The following is an 18,499-nucleotide window of genomic DNA, read 5'->3' as shown; positions in this document are numbered from 1 at the left end:
CCAGGGCTTGCCAGGGCTCCTCCTCCCCCTTAACTCTTCCCCCCCCTTCCCCTTCCCGTTCCTGGGCCCTGCAGGCAGGGATCTGAGCCCCAGTGGGGCCCAGGGTGACACAGGGAATATGAAACGCAGGGCAGGAAGGTCGCGGCAGCTGCTGGCTCTGGTCTGGGCCAGGCCTTCCTCCTCCTCAGAGCTAAGAATAGTCGGGCGATGGGGGTGGGGCACTGTCGGAGCTGCGGGGGGTGAGAAGGGGAGGTTACAGCCACCTGAAGGGGGGCGGGGACTCCACCAGAGGGGTCACAGTTGGGTTTGCAGCTTGGGCCTCCAGCCCTGACCCAGCACTGGGTGACTGACAAAACGCCTCGCCTTTAATCCCTGTCACATCCCCATTTTACAGATGATGACCCTGGGAGTCAGACTGGGTAAAGGTCCCTAACCTCCTCCCGCTCTAAAACACTGCCCAGCCCTTCCATCGTGGGGTCTGAGCTCCTCACCCAGGCGCTCATCACTTTGCCCCCTTACTTAAATCCTGCTCCATTCTAGGTGGACCATTCTATGGTATCTTGTCTACTGCCACTGCCAGGCAGTCCCCCTTAGTATCTAGCCTGAAGCCCTTATACTGCCGTTGCTTCAGAGCAATGCCCCTGGCTTTGAAGATGGAATGCAAAGGAACTCTGAGTCTGGGGCCCCGGTAGAACACCTCTTCCAGGAAGTCTTCTCTGTTTCCTTCCACCACGGTCTCTCCTTGAGGCCCGGGCAGTAGAGGCGGTGAGGTGCTAGAGTCACCCATATTCCCATCCCTGTGCATCCAGAGGCCTGTCTTGTTCCCTTGCTTCTGTTAAATAACATCCTCTGTCTTCTGGTGTTTCAAGTGACTTGAGGCAGGACTAGTTTCTGGATGGCAAGATCCCCCAGGGCAGGGACAATCCCCATTAGGCTTTCATTCATTCATTGATTCATCTGTTTCTCCTTCCCTTCCCTCCTCCCTCCCCTTGTGCAGGGAGCACCTGCTGGGTGCTAAGTGTGTGGGTAAAGCTGACGTGTCAGGAGAGTCAAGTATTTCCCAGTGCCTACTATGTGTCCGGCACCATGCAGGATAGGCAGGGCAGACGCTGTGTCTCACAGACCCTAGCCACATGATGTCACAAGTGTGGGTGGTATGAGTAAGACTGTGGAGGGGTGGGGAGGTGATGTTTGGACAGTTGGATGAACAAGGATGTGTCTCCGTCCGGCACCAGGTGTGGAAGGGCTCTGGGTTGACTTCAGATCTATCAACCTCAGCATTCTCAGCTCTGCCTCCTCCTCTCAGCCAACTGGCTGCCTCCCCAAATTACCTCCCAACCTCCTGAATGGGACAGAGGGGGCTCGGGCCCAGGAACAGCACCCTGAGCCCCGCTGTGTCTTCCTAGAACCCCAAACTGATCTTCCAAGGGCACCCAGGAGTCAATACCACACAGCTGCCACCCTTCACCACCCAGAAGCAGTTCCTCGACTGGGCAGAAACGAAGGGCCCCATTGCATCTATCGCTGAGCTGAACGACCCTCAAAGCATCCTCCTCCGTCTGGACCAAGGTCAGCTTCCCCCGCAGCTTCTCTGGGCTCAGCACTCAGCTCTGAAGAAATGTGAATTCTCCTGGCCCATTCTCAGATGTGGACACCAAGGCTCCAAAATGGGATGTGATTTGCCCCAGGTCACATATAACAAGTCCGTGCTCTATGGGGACAGTAATTTTTGGCCTAGAAAGCAGCACTTTTATTTATTGCACACCTACTACGTGCTCAGTCCTATGCTAGGCATTTGGGGACTCTGTGCAGACAGACCCAGATCCTGCCATTCTGGAGCCAACACTGGTGAGGAGATGACAGCAAATATGTACACAGATGAATAATTCCATAATTCCATAATAGTTGAATAATTACAATTCCATATAGTAATTCCAAAGTAATTCCATAATTTCAAAAATTCCATAATTTCCGGTCATGGTAAATGCCATAGGAAAGAGAAAAGTGAGGTGATGTGCTGGTGGTCGCAGGGTTGCACACCTAACACGTGCCATGGGTTCGTGCCTTTATTAACCCTGTGTCCACAGATGAGGAAACAGGCCAGGGGGCTTGCCCCCAGTCACATGGCAGTAAGTGGTGGAGGGGAGATTTCAATTCAGGTCCTCCCAGGCACCCCACTTCTTTGCTGCTCCATCCTGCCCACCTCCCCCTTTACTGTGGGTGAGGGTGGGCCTCTGTATTAGTGCCAGGCTTTTCAGGGAGGGAACTGAGGTGTGCTTGTCCCCACAGCCCCGAGGGTACCATCCTCCTGCAATCCGGAACCCCTCACGGACATGGGCCACACTCTCGAATGGAGCCCGCTCACTCGCGCCTCTGTCCGGGGCTGTCATTTGGAAGGTGTGCCTGGCCACAAGGAAGCGCACATCGTGAGGGTCCTGCCAGGCACCGAGACCGGGTAAGGGTGCCCGCCCCCGCCCACATCAAGCCCCGCCCACATCAAGCCCCGCCCATCCCTGGCTCGGTAAAGAGTGTCGTTGCCACCACCTTAGCTCTGGGGCCCGCCCCTGCTGGCCAAGCCCCGCCCACTTCCGCGCCCCGCCCGCCGGCCGACAGTGACCAGGTGAAAGCGCTCAGCTGCTGCCCACCTGACCCCAGGCCTAGTCCCCGCCCGACCAGTCTCCATCAGGCCCCGCCCAACCCCACATTCCTGCCCCACGCTGACGCCAGGGTCATTCTCCCCACAGGCCCCGGACAGTGACCGTCAAGGTGGAGCTGCGTTGTGCTTCAGGGGATCCCGACGCTGTGCTTATCCTGCAAGGTCCATCCTACGTGTCCTGGCTCATCGACGCCAACCACAACATGCAGATCTGGGTGAGTCTTGCTCCGCGACCCAGACAGCCGGGCACAGGCCTCGCCAAGGCTCTCCGGAGAGAAAACCCAAACTCCCGGCATCAGCACCCCAGCCCTGAGCCCTTACACACCCACCCCCTTGCTCTGTGCACTAGCTATTCTTCAAACCTTCACCCAGATGGTACCTCCTCCACGAAGCCTTCCATCATCCCCTAGGAAGGCCCCTACCCCAGCCCACAGGGCCGGGGAAGATTCCTGGAGAAGCGAACCCCAGGCTGGTTTGAAGGACAAGCAGGAGTCAGTAGATGAGGGGAGGTGGCCCAGGGGGAGGAAACAAGTAGGAGCAAAGGATAGAGTGGCACCGAGGCCTGGCATAACCCTGGCTGGCCCTGGTGGCGCCCCTGCCAGGCTGCATGCCCCCCTGACTGTGTCTGTGGCTCCCTGCTCTGTCATTAGACCACTGGTGAATACTCCTTCAAGATCTTTCCAGAGAAGAACATCCGTGGCTTCGTGCTCCCGGATACACCCCAAGGCCTGCTAGGGGAGGCCCGGAGACTCAACGCCAGCATGGTAGCGTCCTTTGTGGAGCTCCCTCTGGCCAGTGTCGTCTCACTGCAGGCCCACAGCTGCGGTGAGCACCCTCTTCCCTTCCTTTGCCCTCTCCTGGGATCAGTGGCCTTGGGACCGCTGTGTGAGCAGGGTGCTTGCGGCAGCCGGCGGGAACCCCATCTTCCCCGTCTGCAGGCGAGGACAGTGAAAGTCTGTAGTTAGGGAAGCACTCGGTGCCCGGTGCCCAGGGAGCGCTCAGTGACTTGCCTGCCGGCCTCTGCTGCCCGGCAGGTGGTGGGCCGCAGACCTCTCCCCCACCCGTCCGGACCACCCCTCCCAAGGAGAGCTGCAACCAGGAGCTGCTCCTGTCCCTGATCCAGCCCAACTGCTCCAAAGATGTCATGACTGTGGTGCTCAAGAAAGATCTCATCTCGGTAAGGGAACCCCTGGGGACGTGGGTAGCTGGTCCTTCCTTTAGGCCAAGAGTCTTGGGGTCCTGACCCAGGCAGGGAGACAAATCCCATCCCTCTGCAAGCCTCAGTTCTTCCACTTGTGAAATGGGTTTGATAATGGTAACTGCCGTGCAGGAAGAATTAAATGAGGTCTGACACGCTAAGCCAGATGTGGTGCACAGTAAGTGCTCAGCAGACAGGTACTAGTCATCATTAATTAATCCTAAATGCAGGCTGAGCCCGGCGGGCACTCAACACAATATCTATACAGTATGATCTCTGCCCGACTGAAGAACAAGGGTATTTACTATAAGAATAACACTGGATTTAATTTTTATTTTTTTAAAGATTTTATTTATGGGGTGCCTGGGTGGCTCAGTCATTAAGCGTCTGCCTTCGGCTCAGGTCATGATCTTGGGGTCCTGGGACCGACCCTGCATCGGGCTCTCTGCTCAGCGGGAAGCCTGCTTCTCCCTCTCCCACTCCCCCTGCTTGTGTTTCCTCTCTTGCTGTCTCTGTCAAATAAATAAAATCTTTTAAAGATTTTATTTATTTGACAGTCACCATATAATGGGCACTCTTCTGTGTCTCGCTTGTTACACTCAGTGTTACAGCTTTGAGGTTTAACTGTGGTGTTGTGTGTATTTATTCATTTTATAAATGAGCTACCGTTCATTTATCCATTCTACTGTTGAGGAGCATTGCGGTTGTTTCCCATTTGAGGCGAGTAAGAATAAACGGCTGTGTACCTTCCGGCACAAGTCTTAGGTTGACATAAACACTCATATCAATTAGGTACATGCCCCGAGGCGGAGCCGCTGGGTCGCTGGGCAGGCAGAGGTTTAGCCAAATAATTTCGGGAAGCAGACGAACCAATCCCCAGTCCACTCGTCATGTAGGAAACGAGAGCAATTTTTTGAACTTTTTATTTGGAAATGATTTTAAGCTCACAGAAAAGTTGTAAGAATGAGAATAGTACAAACAGCCCACTTGTACACTCTTTGCTCAGATAAAATTATTTCATATCATGGGGAGATATATATATCTATATACAAACAACCATTTGCATGCATATCGCAAGAATGTATAGATAGAAACACATAACGTAGGATTATATGTGTATGTGTGTTATATGTTATAACATTCACACATGCATGGGTATGTATATATGCTTGTATGTAACTTGTCCTGACTGATTTAAGCATAGACTTTATACCTCATGGTTCTTTATGTATAAAGACTCCAGTGTGTATTTCCTAAGCATAGGGATATTCTCCTACATAACCACAGTACAGTTAGCAACTTCGGTGGAATTAAGGTTGATTCAGTAGTTTTATTTAATCTACCACTCACGTGTTTTTTTTTTAAGATTTATTTATTTAGGGGCGCCTGGGTGGCTCAGTTGGTTAAGCGACTGCCTTCGGCTCAGGTCATGATCCTGGAGTCCCGGGATCGAGTCCCGCATCAGGCTCCCTGCTCAGCGGGGAGTCTGCTTCTCCCTCTGACCCTCCCCCCTCTCATGTGCTCTCTCTCTCTCATTCTCTCTCTTTCAAATAAATAAATAATCTTTAAAAAAAAAAAAAAAAAGATTTATTTATTTATTTGAGAGAGAGAGAGAGAGAGCACAAGCAGGAGGGGTAGAGGGAGAGAGAATCTCAAGCAGACTCTACTCTGAGCATGGAGCCTGACACAGGGCTTGACCTCACGACCCTGAGATCATGACCTCAGCTGGAACCAGGAGTCACCCCCTCAACTGATTGCGCCATCCAGGCGCCCCAACCACTCATTTCTTACTGTGTGTTTTTTTTTAAAGATTTTATTTACTTGACAGAGAGAGAGACAGCGAGAGAGGGAACACAAGCAGGGGGAGTGGGAGAGGGAGAAGCAGGCTTCCCGCTGAGCAGGGAGCTCGATGTGGGGCTCAATCCCAGGACCCCAGGACCATGACCTGAGCCAAAGGCAAATGCTTAACGACTGAGCCACCCCCACCCACGTGCCCCAATGCTGGTTTTTTTTTTAATGTGAAAAATTAGAAAAGAAAATCTCAACCTTCCTTCCCTAAGACCGTGGCTATCAATATTTTAGTGTGTTTCTTTCTGGAATGTATCCTCTGTGTATTTCTTATATGGTGTCATCATCTCCAATGCACTTGTCTCCTGCTATATTCACTTACTGTATTTTTAGAACTTTGACATATGTACTTAATGCCGCTTTAATCACAAATTATTTCATCATATTGGCATGCTATAATTAACTCCTCCCTTGTTAGACATTTAGGTTGCTTCCAATTGTGCGACATTATAAATACACAGAAAATATCACCAGGCATTCTTTATGTAGGATTGTTTTCTTAGGCTAGATTTCCACATTCGTGAGATTGCTGGGTCAGAATGCATGAATATTCTGTAAGTTTTGATACATGTTGCCAACCCGCTTTCCAAAAGAGAATTCCAATTTTCACTGCTAATTTAGGAGAGCACTTTGATTTCTCTCTCCAGACTATTATCTTTGTTTAAAAAAAAGAAAAAATCTTTGCTGGGACGCCTGACTGGCTCAGTGGGTGGAGCATGCGACTCTTGATCTTGGGATCATGAGTTCAAGCCCCACATTGGGTGGCAGAGTGTGCTTAAAAAATAAAAATTAAAAAAAAGTAATAGAATTTTAAAAATTAAAAAAACCTTTGCCAACGTGAGAGGTGGGACATGGTGTTCCATTCTTGTTTCAATTTATAATTCTTTGATTAGTAGTGAGTGTGGGCATGACTCCATGTGACTTATAATAACCTAAGGCTCTTTATCAACGTAGCTCAGTATTTTTCTTGATTTTTATAAGCATTTTACATAAAGAAAAAAAGTTGGGACCCTTCGTCCACCATTCTAATTTGAAATAATTTATCTTTATTCTAAAGTTTGGCTACAGTGATTTTTGTGTTTAGGGACATTATTTTTATTTTTTTGTGAGTAAAGCGATAGAAGTTTATTAAGTGAAGATACAGAAAAAGCTCTCAAGAGTGAGAGGAGTCCCGATAGGGTTGCCCTTGTTTAGGGACATTTTAAAACATTGGGCCATCCTAGGTGCCCATCTTCCCCTGTGTGATTTCTCCTGGCCTGAGCCAGGAAATCTCAGCCAGAGCCTTGACAAATCACCCATGACCTCAGGGATCTTTAGAATGACACTTAAATCTATAGTTAAGTGCACATGGACGTTTTTGGGGGCTGTGGGGTACAGGGGCGATATGAAGTATCACCTGTCTGCTACCCATCTCTTCTCCCCCTCTACCTCCATCTGGCCCGGCAGGTGCCAGGAAGTGGAGACCATGCAGGGTCAGCACTAGCTGGCAGGACTGCTGCCCAGTCCAAATTAAAACAAAACAAAACAAAACAAAAAAAAACCCTGCCATTTTCTCTGAGTACAGCATCCGTATAGAAGAAAATACAAAGGAAAGGGTCTGAACAGAATCACCCCAACATGGAACATTCTGCCCTCTCATTGACTTAAGAAATGGGGTCAGTGTGCAGAATTTGGATCCCAGGGTATGTGTCACTGGGGCTTCACCCAGAGTCATTTTTATTTGGTGGGCTGTTATCTCCTCAGGTGTTATCTACCTGAGGAGGAGCGCAGTCAGGGTGGCATTCTGGAGATGTGAGTTAGCTGGATTCAAGTGGGAACTCCAACAGCTCACTCAACTCAAAGACGCCAAGATTCTTTGATCCTAAGAGCGTGACTGAAATATTCTAAGATTGATTCTACTAGGACAGGAGATGACAAACTGTGGCCCTCTGTGTGTTTTTGTAAATAAGTTTTATTAGCATACAGCCACACCCATCATTTACATATGTTCTATAGCTGCTTTCAGACTCTGATGGCAAAGTTGGGTTAATTACAACAGAGACCACATAACCCACAAAACCTAACAGATTCACCATCCAGCCCTTTATTGGAAAAATTTGCCAACTCTGGATCTAAGAGTCTAGGGTTTGTTTTTGTTTTTTTAGTTTATTTGAGAGGAAGAGAGTGGGGTGAGGGGCAGAGGGAGAAGTAGACTCCTTGCTGAGCAGGGAGCCCAATGCAGGGCTCCAACCCGGGACTCCAGGATTGTGACCTAAGCCAAAGGCAGACACCCAACCGACTGAGCCACCCAGGCGCCCCAGAGTCTAGGGTTCTGAGACTGGATTATGCTGGTGGGATCTCCATGCCCATGGGGCTGTGGGCAATGATTATATGTAGAACTCAAATGAATGTTTTTAATACATCTGCATTTATTCTAATTACACATATTAGGAGAAAAGTAGCAAATCAAGCTCATGCTGTCACAGATATTATTGCTTAGGACAAGGCTAAGTACAAAAGTGAGTGTAGTTCAGGAAAAGTATTATCTTAAATGGTGTAGTCTGATAAGATCTAACAAAAATGAAGAGGGGAGGAGAGGAATGGCTGTGATTCGGGAGCCCTGAGTTCGGTCAGTCCTTGGTGCTGGGGTGTGAGGGACAGGCTCCAGAAGGCCCCCCACACACCTCCTGACGCTGCCCCTCCACTCCAACCCTGGCCCAGACCCTGAGGTGCGCCATCACAAGCCTGACCTTCTCGGACCCCAGCTGCCAGGCTGAGGACAGAGGTGACCAGTTTGTCTTGCGCAGCACCTACTCCAACTGTGGCATGAAAGTGACAGAAAATGTGGTCAGGAATGAGGTAAGAAAAAGGGCGGGCAGGAAAGGGATCGGCCAGCTTAGCTGGTGCCTCCTTGACCTTCCAGGCCAGTGGGCCTTTGGGGGGGGGGGTGCTCAGTAGGAAGACAAGCTTATTAGCCATTGGTTGCCTCAGTCCCCGCATCCATAAAATGGGTGTGTTGGGTGGGATACCCTCTGGGGTACTTCCTGGCTCTGACCTGTTCCTTGGCTCTTTTCCTGCAGGTGGTGGTCAACCTCTTGTCAAGCTCATCACCGCAGTGGGTGAGATGGATGGTTACCATGCTAACCCGTCTGGTTCAGGGTCCTGGTGCCCCTTCCTGGCCTGGGAGGGGAGCGGGCCTCAGGAAACTCAGGCCCCGATCCCGGCAAGCCATGTTGTCTTCAGGGTGCCTCAGCCTCCCCTTTTGTACAAGGGGAGCAGCACTGTTTCGGGTTCCATTCTCAGCCTCTCAAGCCAGAAAGTTCTAGTACATACTGGCTGTGTGGCCTTGTACAAATCAGTGAAGCTTTCTGGACCCAAAGGCCGTCTCTGTAAACAGGGGCCTAAAAAAGGATCTCCGCCGTGGGGGTGCTTATGAGCAGTCACTGATAGGACACATGGGAAAGCATTCACCCAAGCCCGGCACAGAGCAAGTTCTTGATAGATTAGCTTTGTTTTAAAGGAGGGCCAGGCAGCAACCGGGGACCATGGCTTGCGCTCCCACCCCCACCCCTCACCTTTCTAGCCGGGTGCCCCCCGACTGACCACGCCCCCGTATCTCCCACAGAAGAAGGTGCACTGCATAAACATGGAGAGCCTCTCCTTCCAGCTGGGCCTGTACCTCAGCCCACACTTCCTCCAGGTCTCCCACACCATCGAGCTGGGGCAACAGGGCTTTGTGCAGGTACGGGACTTGACCTCTCAGGCCCGCCCACTCTTGGGATTCTCAGCCTTTCACTGCACCATTAGTAGAGGGGAGGTGTGCACCGGACCCCCCAGAGGAGGGAGCCGGCGGGGTACATGGCGGAGGGGAGGGACAGCACAGAGACACTGGGTGGAATGTCCCCTCCTCGTTTGCTCTAGGCGGACCCAGGGCTGTCCTTCCACCGCCAGGGTGGAGCCTCAGAATGAATCTAGCGTATTTCACGAGGGCAGCGCTGAGTAACTGACCATGCGCCGTCACTCTTACCTGCCCATGTAGGTGAGCATGTCCCCATCGATCCCGGAGCTCATGCTCCAGCTGGACAACTGCCACCTGGATTTGGGGCCTGACGCGGACACCGTGGAACTCATCCAGAGCCAGACCGCCAAGGGCAGCTGTGTAAGCCTGCTGTCCCCAGGCCCTGGTGGGGACGTGCGCTTCAGCTTCCTCCTCCGTGGCTACATGGTGCCCACACCCACGACTGGCACCCTCAGCTGCACCATAGCCCTGCGTTCGAGGAGCTTGTCCCCGGTGAGTGGGGCCCCAGCTTCAAGGGTGGCTTCGGGTCTAGGGTTTCCAGGAAGGGATGCGACAGCCCATGATGTGGGACCAGCTGGTAAGGGGCAAAACCAGACTGGTGTGTGGTTTCTGGTTACCAAGGCTACTCCTTCTGCCACCCTACAGCCTTCTGAGGCTTTGCTGTGTATTGGACATTAGTAGGATTTGCAGCTGTGTCCATCCATCCTTCCTTCCACTATCCATCCTTCCTTGCTTATCAATCCTCCCATCCATCCTTCATCCCTTTTTCTTTCTTCCATCCTTCATCCTTTTTTCTTCCATCCTTTTTTCTTCCATCCATTCATCCTTCTTTCCTTTTCTTCCATCCATCCTTCCACTATCCATCCTTCCAACCACTTATACTTCCACCATCTATCCCTCCATCCACTCATCCTTCCACCATCCATTCATCCTTTGCAGTCATCCTCCCACCCATCCTTCCATCTATCCATCCATCCTTCCATCCACCCACCCTTTCTTCCTTCCATTCATCCTTCTACCATCCTTCCATCCTTCATGCCTTTCTTCCTTCCTTCCATCCATCCTTATCCCATCCCCCTCCCATCTGTCCTTTTCTTTCATCTATCCACAGTCCCTCTTTCCCACCCAGTCATCCATTCATAGTCCTTCCACCATCCCTGTCAGCTAGCCAGCCTCCTACCATCCCACCCAGTCATCCCTTGATCCGTCCACCCACGAATCCATGCACTCACCCATCTTTCCACGTGGTATAGTCACCAATGTCATTGCATTAAACAGGAGATCTCAGCAAAGAGGGTTAAGATAAAGGACACAAAATTCTGATTTTTCTCCTTCACCATCCAGTGGGGATCCCTGTCCTCAGGCACACAGCCTTGGACACACATCCCCAGGTCCTGGCACACACAAGGGTCTCCAGGATTAGAAACTTTTCTGGTTGTATGAAGCTAGGCAAGCCTTTGGGGCCACTCCTGAGTGGGTCTTCCCCTCTCAGTGAGCATGGGCCTCTGGGCTAACCTGACTCATCTCTCCCAGGTGTTCACAAGGGTCACAGATGCAGTGTAGAGTGGCCCTACAACCCTCATGGGATTCAGGAGCCTCCCAGGGAACATCCTAGTAGCAGCCAAGGGTTGTCCACCCAACACCCTCCCTCAGCATCGATCTCCCAGGACTTGCCCAAAGGCTCACAGCTAGAAAGTGGTGGGATAGGATCCAAAGCCAAGGCCCCAGGGCGGGTTGTGACAGGCCATGGTCACAGAGCCAGGAAATAAGCCCAGTCACTGCCTCCTGCAGGCTGTGCTATCCACCACTCTCTTTTCCTCCCCCAGGACGCCCACAGGACTATCTCCACGCGTCTGAACATCGTCAGCCCTGGCCTGCCTGGTGAGTCTCCCTAGGGTTCCAGTGGCTGAGGCCAGTGTGGGACCTGATGGGTGGCCCAGAGGGGTGCAGCATAGACACATGCAGGGAGGACCCCAGAAAGAGCATCCCTGGGAGCAGGGGCAGAAGGGCCCCCAGCAGCATAGTGTAGGATCCATGCCGTTATCTTCTAGATAGAAAGCCTTTGCTCTTGACTACCCCATGGACCAGATCCCAGGCATCTAGGTTTTCTTAATCCCCAGAGTTGCTAGCTGACCTTGCTTAGGGTGGGGTAGAGGTCCTGGAATCAAATGAGGCAGAAGGCATGCTGGAGCCGGGCTGGCCTCACCTTCTTAAGGCCCCCAGTGTGGAGGATGCTCCTTCAGCCCAGCACCCTCCAGCCTCCTTTTTTATTCCCTGTGGGCCCAGGCCCCCACCAGGCAGAAAAGGTCACTGATACTGGGGGTAGAGGTCGGGGGCACCTGCTTCCTTGCCACCGTACCTGGGTTAGGATAGAGCCCTGACCCCAGCCCATGACCAAGAGAACAGGGCCAATTACCCCATTGCATCGATGGGAACTCAGTGTCCAAGGGGAAGCCCATAGTCACCCAGGAGTCAGGTGTGTGGATGGAATGAGGCCTGGGAAAACCCAAGAGCAGAGCTGAAGAGCCCTCAGAAGTACTCCGACCCATTCCTACCATAGTAGGAATTCCTACCTACCCACTCCCAGGCCCCACTTACTTTTAGCTCAGATTATACCATCCATTCTCCCTAAAAGTGCATCTCCATCAGCCTTGGAAGGCAGAGGCATGGCCCAAAGGCCTGGCTGGGCGGATGGTCAGAACAGCCATGGCTCAGTGCCAGGCATGGGTGTGATGAATCCATCTGCTAGATGAGAAGACTGAGACCCAGAGAAGTCAGGGTCAGTGGCCGATCTGGGACTGACGCCCAAACCTGTGCCCCTGGCCAGCACAACACAGTAGGGGACTAGGGAGGGGGCCAGAGCACTGACTGCAGCCATCCTTCCCTTGCGCGCACAGACAAAGGCCTCGTCCTGCCCGCTGTGCTGGGCATCACCTTCGGCGCCTTCCTCATCGGGGCCCTGCTCACCGCCGCGCTCTGGTACATCTACTCGCACACGCGTGAGTATCCCAGGCCCCCACCATGAGTGCTCAGGGTCCCTCTGCCACCATCACCAGGGGGGAGCCCGGGGGAGCCTCTGGGGGAGTGGGGAGCCCCGGCCGGGGCCCTGACCTCCGCCCCTGCCCCCAGGTCCCCCCGGCAAGCGGGAGCCCGTGGTGGCGGTGGCTGCCCCGGCCTCCTCAGAGACCAGTAGCACCAACCACAGCATTGGGAGCACCCAGAGCACCCCCTGCTCCACCAGCAGTGTGGCGTAGCACCCGGCCCGGAGACCTGCGGGCCCCCCAGCCAGCGCTCGCCCGGCAGCCACCAGCTGGGAACCACTGGCCATGAACTTATCCCGGGACCCCAAGCCCTCCACTCGACCAAGGATGGACCATGCCCTCTGCACCCACCCCTCCTGCCTCCCTCTCAGAGGCCTGCTGCCAGCGGGGGCACCAGCTCGGAACACCTTGGGGGTCCCCCCACCCCACCGAACCTTCAAACCCAGTGGGCCTGGACTACGGCTGCCCAGGACCACGGAGAGAGAGAGAGACCACTGCCCTATAAGTCCACACTGTTGTAGAAACCGAGTCCCTGTAGTTTTCACCTGGATCCAGCACCTGGTGACCTGGGCTGGGCGGGAGGGAAGAACTCAAAACAGACTCACCCAGGCCTCCTGCACGGAAACAGAAGAGGGCCAGCCCAGAGCCACCTGGACCTGCTCCCAGCGGCCTCCACACCTGGCCTGGCACTACTCTGGCAAGGGAAACAGAAGCCTAGGGGTGCCCAGCCTGGGAAGAGGGGAGCCTAGCTCCTCCCGCAACTGTCACATGGGGACTCCCCCCGCTCCCGAGGCAGGCATCTGATGGAAAGTGGCCCTACTGTCTGGCCTGGACCCACCCCTATATACTCACCACCAATAAATTAGACCATGAAATCCGTGCTGGGCTGGGCAGGGACAAGGGGTGGGAAGCCTAAAATGGGTGGGGAGGTGACAGCTCTGGGGTTAAATCCTGACTCTGCCACCGAATTGGCTACGTGACTGTGGCCAGGGACCGTGACTTGAGCCAGCCACAGTTCCCTCATCTGTCACAAGGTCTCTGGGGGGAGGTCTGTAAATCCGCGCCTGGCCTGTGGCCAACGGACCTGAGTCCAGTGTTCTGGCCGCAGACAGACCCCCTGAGGCTCAGGGGGTGGGGGTGGCTTGTCCCAGGCCCTACAGCCTGGGTTCCTCCCCTGTCCAGTTCCTGGACCAGCTGCAGCCCTCATGCCCCTATTGTGTGCTAACGGAGCTAGAGATTGAGTCGTTCAAACATTTTGCCATTTCCTTTTTTTAAGAAAGTTAAAGGCTTTAATTGACTCCAGCCATCCTCTGTCTCTAGTGGGCCCCAGGCAGGAGCCCTCTCTTCCCCAGAAGGCCACTAAGAGGTAATCTATCAACCAGCACCCAGCAGGACCCTAGGCCTGGCCAGGCAGCTCACATAGTGAGCTGGGCCGGAGCCAGGAGGCAGGCAAAGGTGGCAAGGCAGGTGGGCTGCATAGTCTGGCCTGCTACAACAGTGGGAGAACCAGGAAGCCCTCGGGCTGTCTCGGGAGGAAGGAGAGGCCAAAGGCACCCTAGGCTCAGAGGATGTCCCATCTTGGCCTCCCCCGCTCTAGCCCTCGATCTTGCTGCCCAGAGCCCGGGCCCCTGGGCCAGTCTGGACAGAATCAGAAAAGCCGACAACAAAAGGCACCTAACAGGAGTTCATGGAGAGCTGCAGGGCAGGCGTGGGAGAACCCCCATTTCCACCCCCACTGCCTGGGCTACTGGGACAGGGCAGGCTCCAGCAGCTTCAGGACGCCGCCCACCAGGTGCAAGCTGCCCGTGACCAGTACATGGATGGCGGCAGCCTCGCGGAGCACGCCGGCCCCGCTGCCTGCCACAGGGTGGGCAAGGAGGCCCTGTGGGGGACTGGGTGGCTGAAAGACAGGGTCCCGGCCTTGGCTGATCCACTGCAGGGCGTGCGAGATGCAGCTGAAGACGAGGGAGCTGGTGCTATGGGTGCAGGGTGGGTGGGAAGCCAGCAGCGAGGATGTGGGCTCACCGGGCTCCGGGCTGGGGGGGCTCCAGAGGTCTGGGCTGGCCTGCGCCTCGGCCAGGTGGCTCCAGTACTGTTGGTGAGCGAAGCAACGGAGCAGCACCTGGTCCAGGGTCACCATGAAGTTCTGCTGGTCTGCGGGGCATAAGGATGGGCGCGTCAGCCACAGGGACCGGGGGGGGGGGGTGGCGGGGGAGGCACGTTGTGAGCACCTGCTCAAAGCCAGGCCCTTGGGGCGCCTGGGTGGCTCAGTCGTTAAGCGTCTGCCTTCGGCTCAGGTCATGATCCCAGGGTCCTGGGATCAAGCCCCACGGTGGGCCCCTTGCTCAGCGAGAAGCCTGCTTCTCCCTCCCCCACTCCCCCCTGCTTGTGCTCCCTCTCTCGCTGTCTTTCTCTCTGTCAAATGAATAAAATCTTAAAAAAAAAACCAAAGCCAGGCCCTTTACCCGCACCATCGGGCCTCACAGTGGGCCGTGCTGGGAGGAAACGGAGACGCAGACGGGGACTTGCCGCCGGTCCCAGAGCTGGTGGGAAGCAGGGCCAGGCAGCTTAGCTCCAAAGCTGGGGCTTTTGCCCGCTGAACACATCTCCCCACCCTAGCTTCACTGCCTTCAACTGTAAAGCAGAGTCCGGCACGCAGGTGGGCATGAGTAGAATGCGGATTCCTGGACTCTCCCCAACTGTCCGATGTGGGGCCGGGGGATCTGCATTTTTTTTTACACTATTTCAAATTTTTTTGAACGTGACCCACAGTAAAAAAATACACTTTATGATGGCAACTCAGTACTCCCACAGGTGCATACAGGTGCCTGGAACAGAATCGTCATAAAACAATACCTACCCTTCGTGCAAGGCATTTCATTTTAAAAATGCTGGTTTATACCCACTAAATTGATTGTAAAACCATCGGTGGGTTGCAGCCCGCAGTTTGAAAACCATTCCCCGTCCCCCGCACCAGTAATTCTGTTCTGGTACCACGGTCACAATATCCAAAACGCACCAAAGAGTGTTTCTCTCTACAATAAAATAAATCTAGCTCCTTCCCTGGACCCCCCGTTTCGAAGCCCCCACTGTCACCATCAGAGCAGCCCACTGAAGGGCCTGCCACCCCCTGCCCACGCCCAGAGGCCATGCCTGTCACCTCTCACCTGCGTTGCCAGCACACGACACCTCCGTCAGGTTAGGGCAGAAAACAGCGTAGTCAAACTGACAGGGCTAGGCCAAGAGGAAGAACTTGATGTCAGAGTCCTGAGAGGATGCCCCACCACCCCGACTTGCACAGAGCAGCCCCCCGGGCGCCCCCCCCCCAACAACATCCCCATCTCTGGAGATGCCCCCACCCAGCTAAACTGCAGTGAAACTTTATAAACCCAGCCATAGCCCCTCAGTGGCCCGTCTAGCTCAGTATTCCCTGCAGGCCCGCGGCCTGGGCAGCACGGCCCACTGTACCGATGGGAACACTGAGGCTGGGGAAGGGGGACTTGCTTAAGACCACCCAGCTATCCAGGATGGGGAAAGGCTTTGTCTGCACAATGAGAGAGATGAACAGCTTCAGCCTCCTGGTCTGTGAAATAGGAAATGATCCCCAGGACCCACTTCGGCCCTGACAGCTAAGGGCACCTCAACTTCCCTGAGCAGAGAGGGGCCCCTACATGCTCTATTAACTCAGAAACTCCTTAAACCATCTCTGAAATGCCATCTCTTGTCTAGAGTCATAGGCTAGTGGTTGAAGGGGCATGCCAAGCGAGTCCTATACCTTACGCCCCTACCTGGTCCTCCCTGTAACTCTGGGCTTCAGCTTGACCCCGCAGGATGAGGGCAGTGACCTACCTGGGCCTAGGCCTCCCTACGAGCCCGGTGCCTTTACATTTAATCCTCACTACCGTTCAGGGAAGCCCCATTTCAGAGTCAGAGGCCCAGGGATTAAGGCACCTCTGGGGATCCCAAGGCCAGAACCAGGGGCCACCAGAACCCGACCACCCCCCAGCTGCCCCTCACCCGCAGCAGCTTCAGCAGGGCCGCGGAATCCCGGTCCCCGGTGGAGTTGAAGAGCAAGATGCGTACCTCAGGGCCGCTGGGGGGGGGGGGGGCGGAGAGGGACGCAGAGAGGAGGGGAGGTGGGGGGGGTGGTGAGAGAGGGGTACCTCCCATCCTTCTCTGCGGGCCCTGCCCCATCCTTCCTCCAGAAGCTTCCCCTCCTCCTCCCTGATCCAGTCCCAGCAGCGCCCCCCAGCATCTGGCCCCTCTACCCCCCCACCCCCAGGCCCAATCCTGACCCCGACCCTATCCCAACCCCCCTTCCCCCAGCCAGGCCCCGCGCAGCCCCGCCCCGGAAGCTCACCGGCCGGGCCTGTGGCCTCGGAGCAGCGCCTGGCGGAACCAGCGCACGCAGGCCTGCACGCTGCTGGCGGTGTGCGCGCCGTCCAGGTACCAGGTGAGGGGCCCGCGCCGCAGCACCTGCGTCCGGCCCAGCCACTCCGTGTCCCGAAGCCCTGCAGGGGGCAAGGCAGCCGGCTCCCACCCCGGTCCTCAACTCACACACACACCCTGCCCGCAGGGCCCCCTGCTGCTCGCGGCTCGGACGCTGAGGCTGCCCACCCTGAGCGCTCTCAGCCGATGAGCCAAGCTGCCGCTCACTCTTAGGCGCCAGCCACTGGGAGCAGCTCTCGGGCTGCCTCCTCTGATGGAATCTTCCCAGCGGCCCTATCATCTATTAGTCCCATATTACCTGTAGGCGGAGAGCCCTTAGCCCAGAGAGATTAGGTCACAGAGCCAAGTGTGCCGGGATGTGATCCAAGATCTGCCTGGCTTCTGTCATGGCCCTAACTTGGGGCCTGGCACACAGTGGGTGCACTGGAATCACTGGTGAAAGGGGTTTAGCTGCTAGGAGCACCTACTATGGGCTGAAAGTTTCGGGGGAAGCAAGAAGCCTGAGAATATGTCTATTCTCTCCAGACCTCATGGTCTTACAATGATGACAAGAATGCCAGTAACAGGGGGCCTGGGAGGCTCAATCATTAAGCGTCTGCCTTCGGCTCAGGTCATGATCCCAGGGTCCTGGGATGGAGCCCTGCATCGGGCTCCCTGCTCCGAGGGAAGCCTGCTTCTCCCTCTCCCCCTGTGTTCCTTCTCTCGCTGTGTCTCTGTCAAATAAATTAAAAATCTTAAAAAAAGAATGCCAGTAACAGCAGCAACCACTGACTGGGCGCTACATCCCAAACCCACCAGGCCCTGGCCTCAGCCCCTTGGTGATGTCACCTCACAGTGGGTCCTGTCATCACCTCATTTGGCAGGTGGGAAAACGGAGGCTCAGAGTCCACGAACCAGGGAAGCTTACTGACTTCAGAGGCCCTTGTCCTGGGCACCACCTCAAACCGCCCCCACCTCTCAAACAGGAAACTCAAAGAACCATCTGGGGGGGCCTGGCTGGGCAGGAAGGTCCGCCTCACCGTGCCGCATGTGGGGCGTGGGCTGGAACACGGGTGCCAGGGGCATGTGCCGCAAGACGCCGGGCCGAGACACCTTCAGCTCCCCGAGGCCTGAGGAGCAAGGGGGGGGGGGCTGCTGTGCGGACTGAGGGTGCAGGGGGCCTTCAGAGGCAGGCTCCACGCGCCCCGCCCCACGCGCCGCCCACTCACCCTGGTGGCCCTTTTCCTGCAGCCAGCAGCGAGCGAGCTGCAAGGCCAAGGCGGCGTTGAACCGCTGGTGCTCTCCATCCAGGCCCAGGGTCAGCGGTGGCCCCCCTTCCTCCAGGGCTTCCAGTGGTGGGCACAGGTAGAGAGGACACTGCCAAGGAGACGGGCAACACCGGGTCACGGGAGCCCTCCCTGACGCTGTGAGTCCTTCCATCTGTCCACATCAACCAGAACCCGCCAAGCTCGGATCCGAGAACCCAAATGTGCTCCAGCTGGACGAGCGGTTACCCCTCACTGCACAGATGGGCAAACTGAGGCCCAAAA

At 55.2% G+C, this 18,499-nt stretch overlaps 2 protein-coding genes across 4 annotated transcripts in view; one reads left to right on the top strand and one right to left on the bottom strand.

The window, feature by feature from the left end:
• ENG (endoglin) overlaps positions 1-13,396 on the top strand; it is a 33,447-nt gene extending 20,051 nt beyond the window's left edge. Inside the window, exons 4-15 of one of the 2 annotated variants that reach the window (XM_036112799.2) lie at positions 1,407-1,569; positions 2,290-2,455; positions 2,745-2,871; positions 3,307-3,481; positions 3,691-3,833; positions 8,403-8,540; positions 8,762-8,800; positions 9,310-9,423; positions 9,721-9,972; positions 11,307-11,361; positions 12,378-12,479; positions 12,610-13,396. In XM_036112799.2, coding sequence (XP_035968692.1) covers positions 1,407-1,569; positions 2,290-2,455; positions 2,745-2,871; positions 3,307-3,481; positions 3,691-3,833; positions 8,403-8,540; positions 8,762-8,800; positions 9,310-9,423; positions 9,721-9,972; positions 11,307-11,361; positions 12,378-12,479; positions 12,610-12,734 — 1,599 coding nt within the window. In that variant the 3' untranslated portion in view covers positions 12,735-13,396. Of the gene's footprint in view, positions 1-1,406; positions 1,570-2,289; positions 2,456-2,744; positions 2,872-3,306; positions 3,482-3,690; positions 3,834-8,402; positions 8,541-8,761; positions 8,801-9,306; positions 9,424-9,720; positions 9,973-11,306; positions 11,362-12,377; positions 12,480-12,609 lie in introns of both variants that reach the window. The other variant, XM_036112798.2, reaches the window with a different exon arrangement.
• FPGS (folylpolyglutamate synthase) overlaps positions 4,762-18,499 on the bottom strand; it is a 29,693-nt gene continuing 15,955 nt past the window's right edge. For both annotated transcript variants that reach the window (XM_078061812.1, XM_036112796.2), the window contains 6 exons: positions 18,179-18,326; positions 17,990-18,079; positions 16,882-17,032; positions 16,539-16,614; positions 15,689-15,755; positions 4,762-14,675 (listed from right to left, as the gene is read on the bottom strand). In XM_078061812.1, coding sequence (XP_077917938.1) covers positions 14,266-14,675; positions 15,689-15,755; positions 16,539-16,614; positions 16,882-17,032; positions 17,990-18,079; positions 18,179-18,326 — 942 coding nt within the window. In that variant the 3' untranslated portion in view covers positions 4,762-14,265. The remainder of the gene's footprint in view (positions 14,676-15,688; positions 15,756-16,538; positions 16,615-16,881; positions 17,033-17,989; positions 18,080-18,178; positions 18,327-18,499) is intronic.

Source organism: Halichoerus grypus, chromosome 14, assembly GCF_964656455.1.
Source record: "Halichoerus grypus chromosome 14, mHalGry1.hap1.1, whole genome shotgun sequence".
NCBI classification, from domain to species: domain Eukaryota; kingdom Metazoa; phylum Chordata; class Mammalia; order Carnivora; family Phocidae; genus Halichoerus; species Halichoerus grypus.
This window is presented reverse-complemented; position numbering and strand designations above follow the sequence as displayed.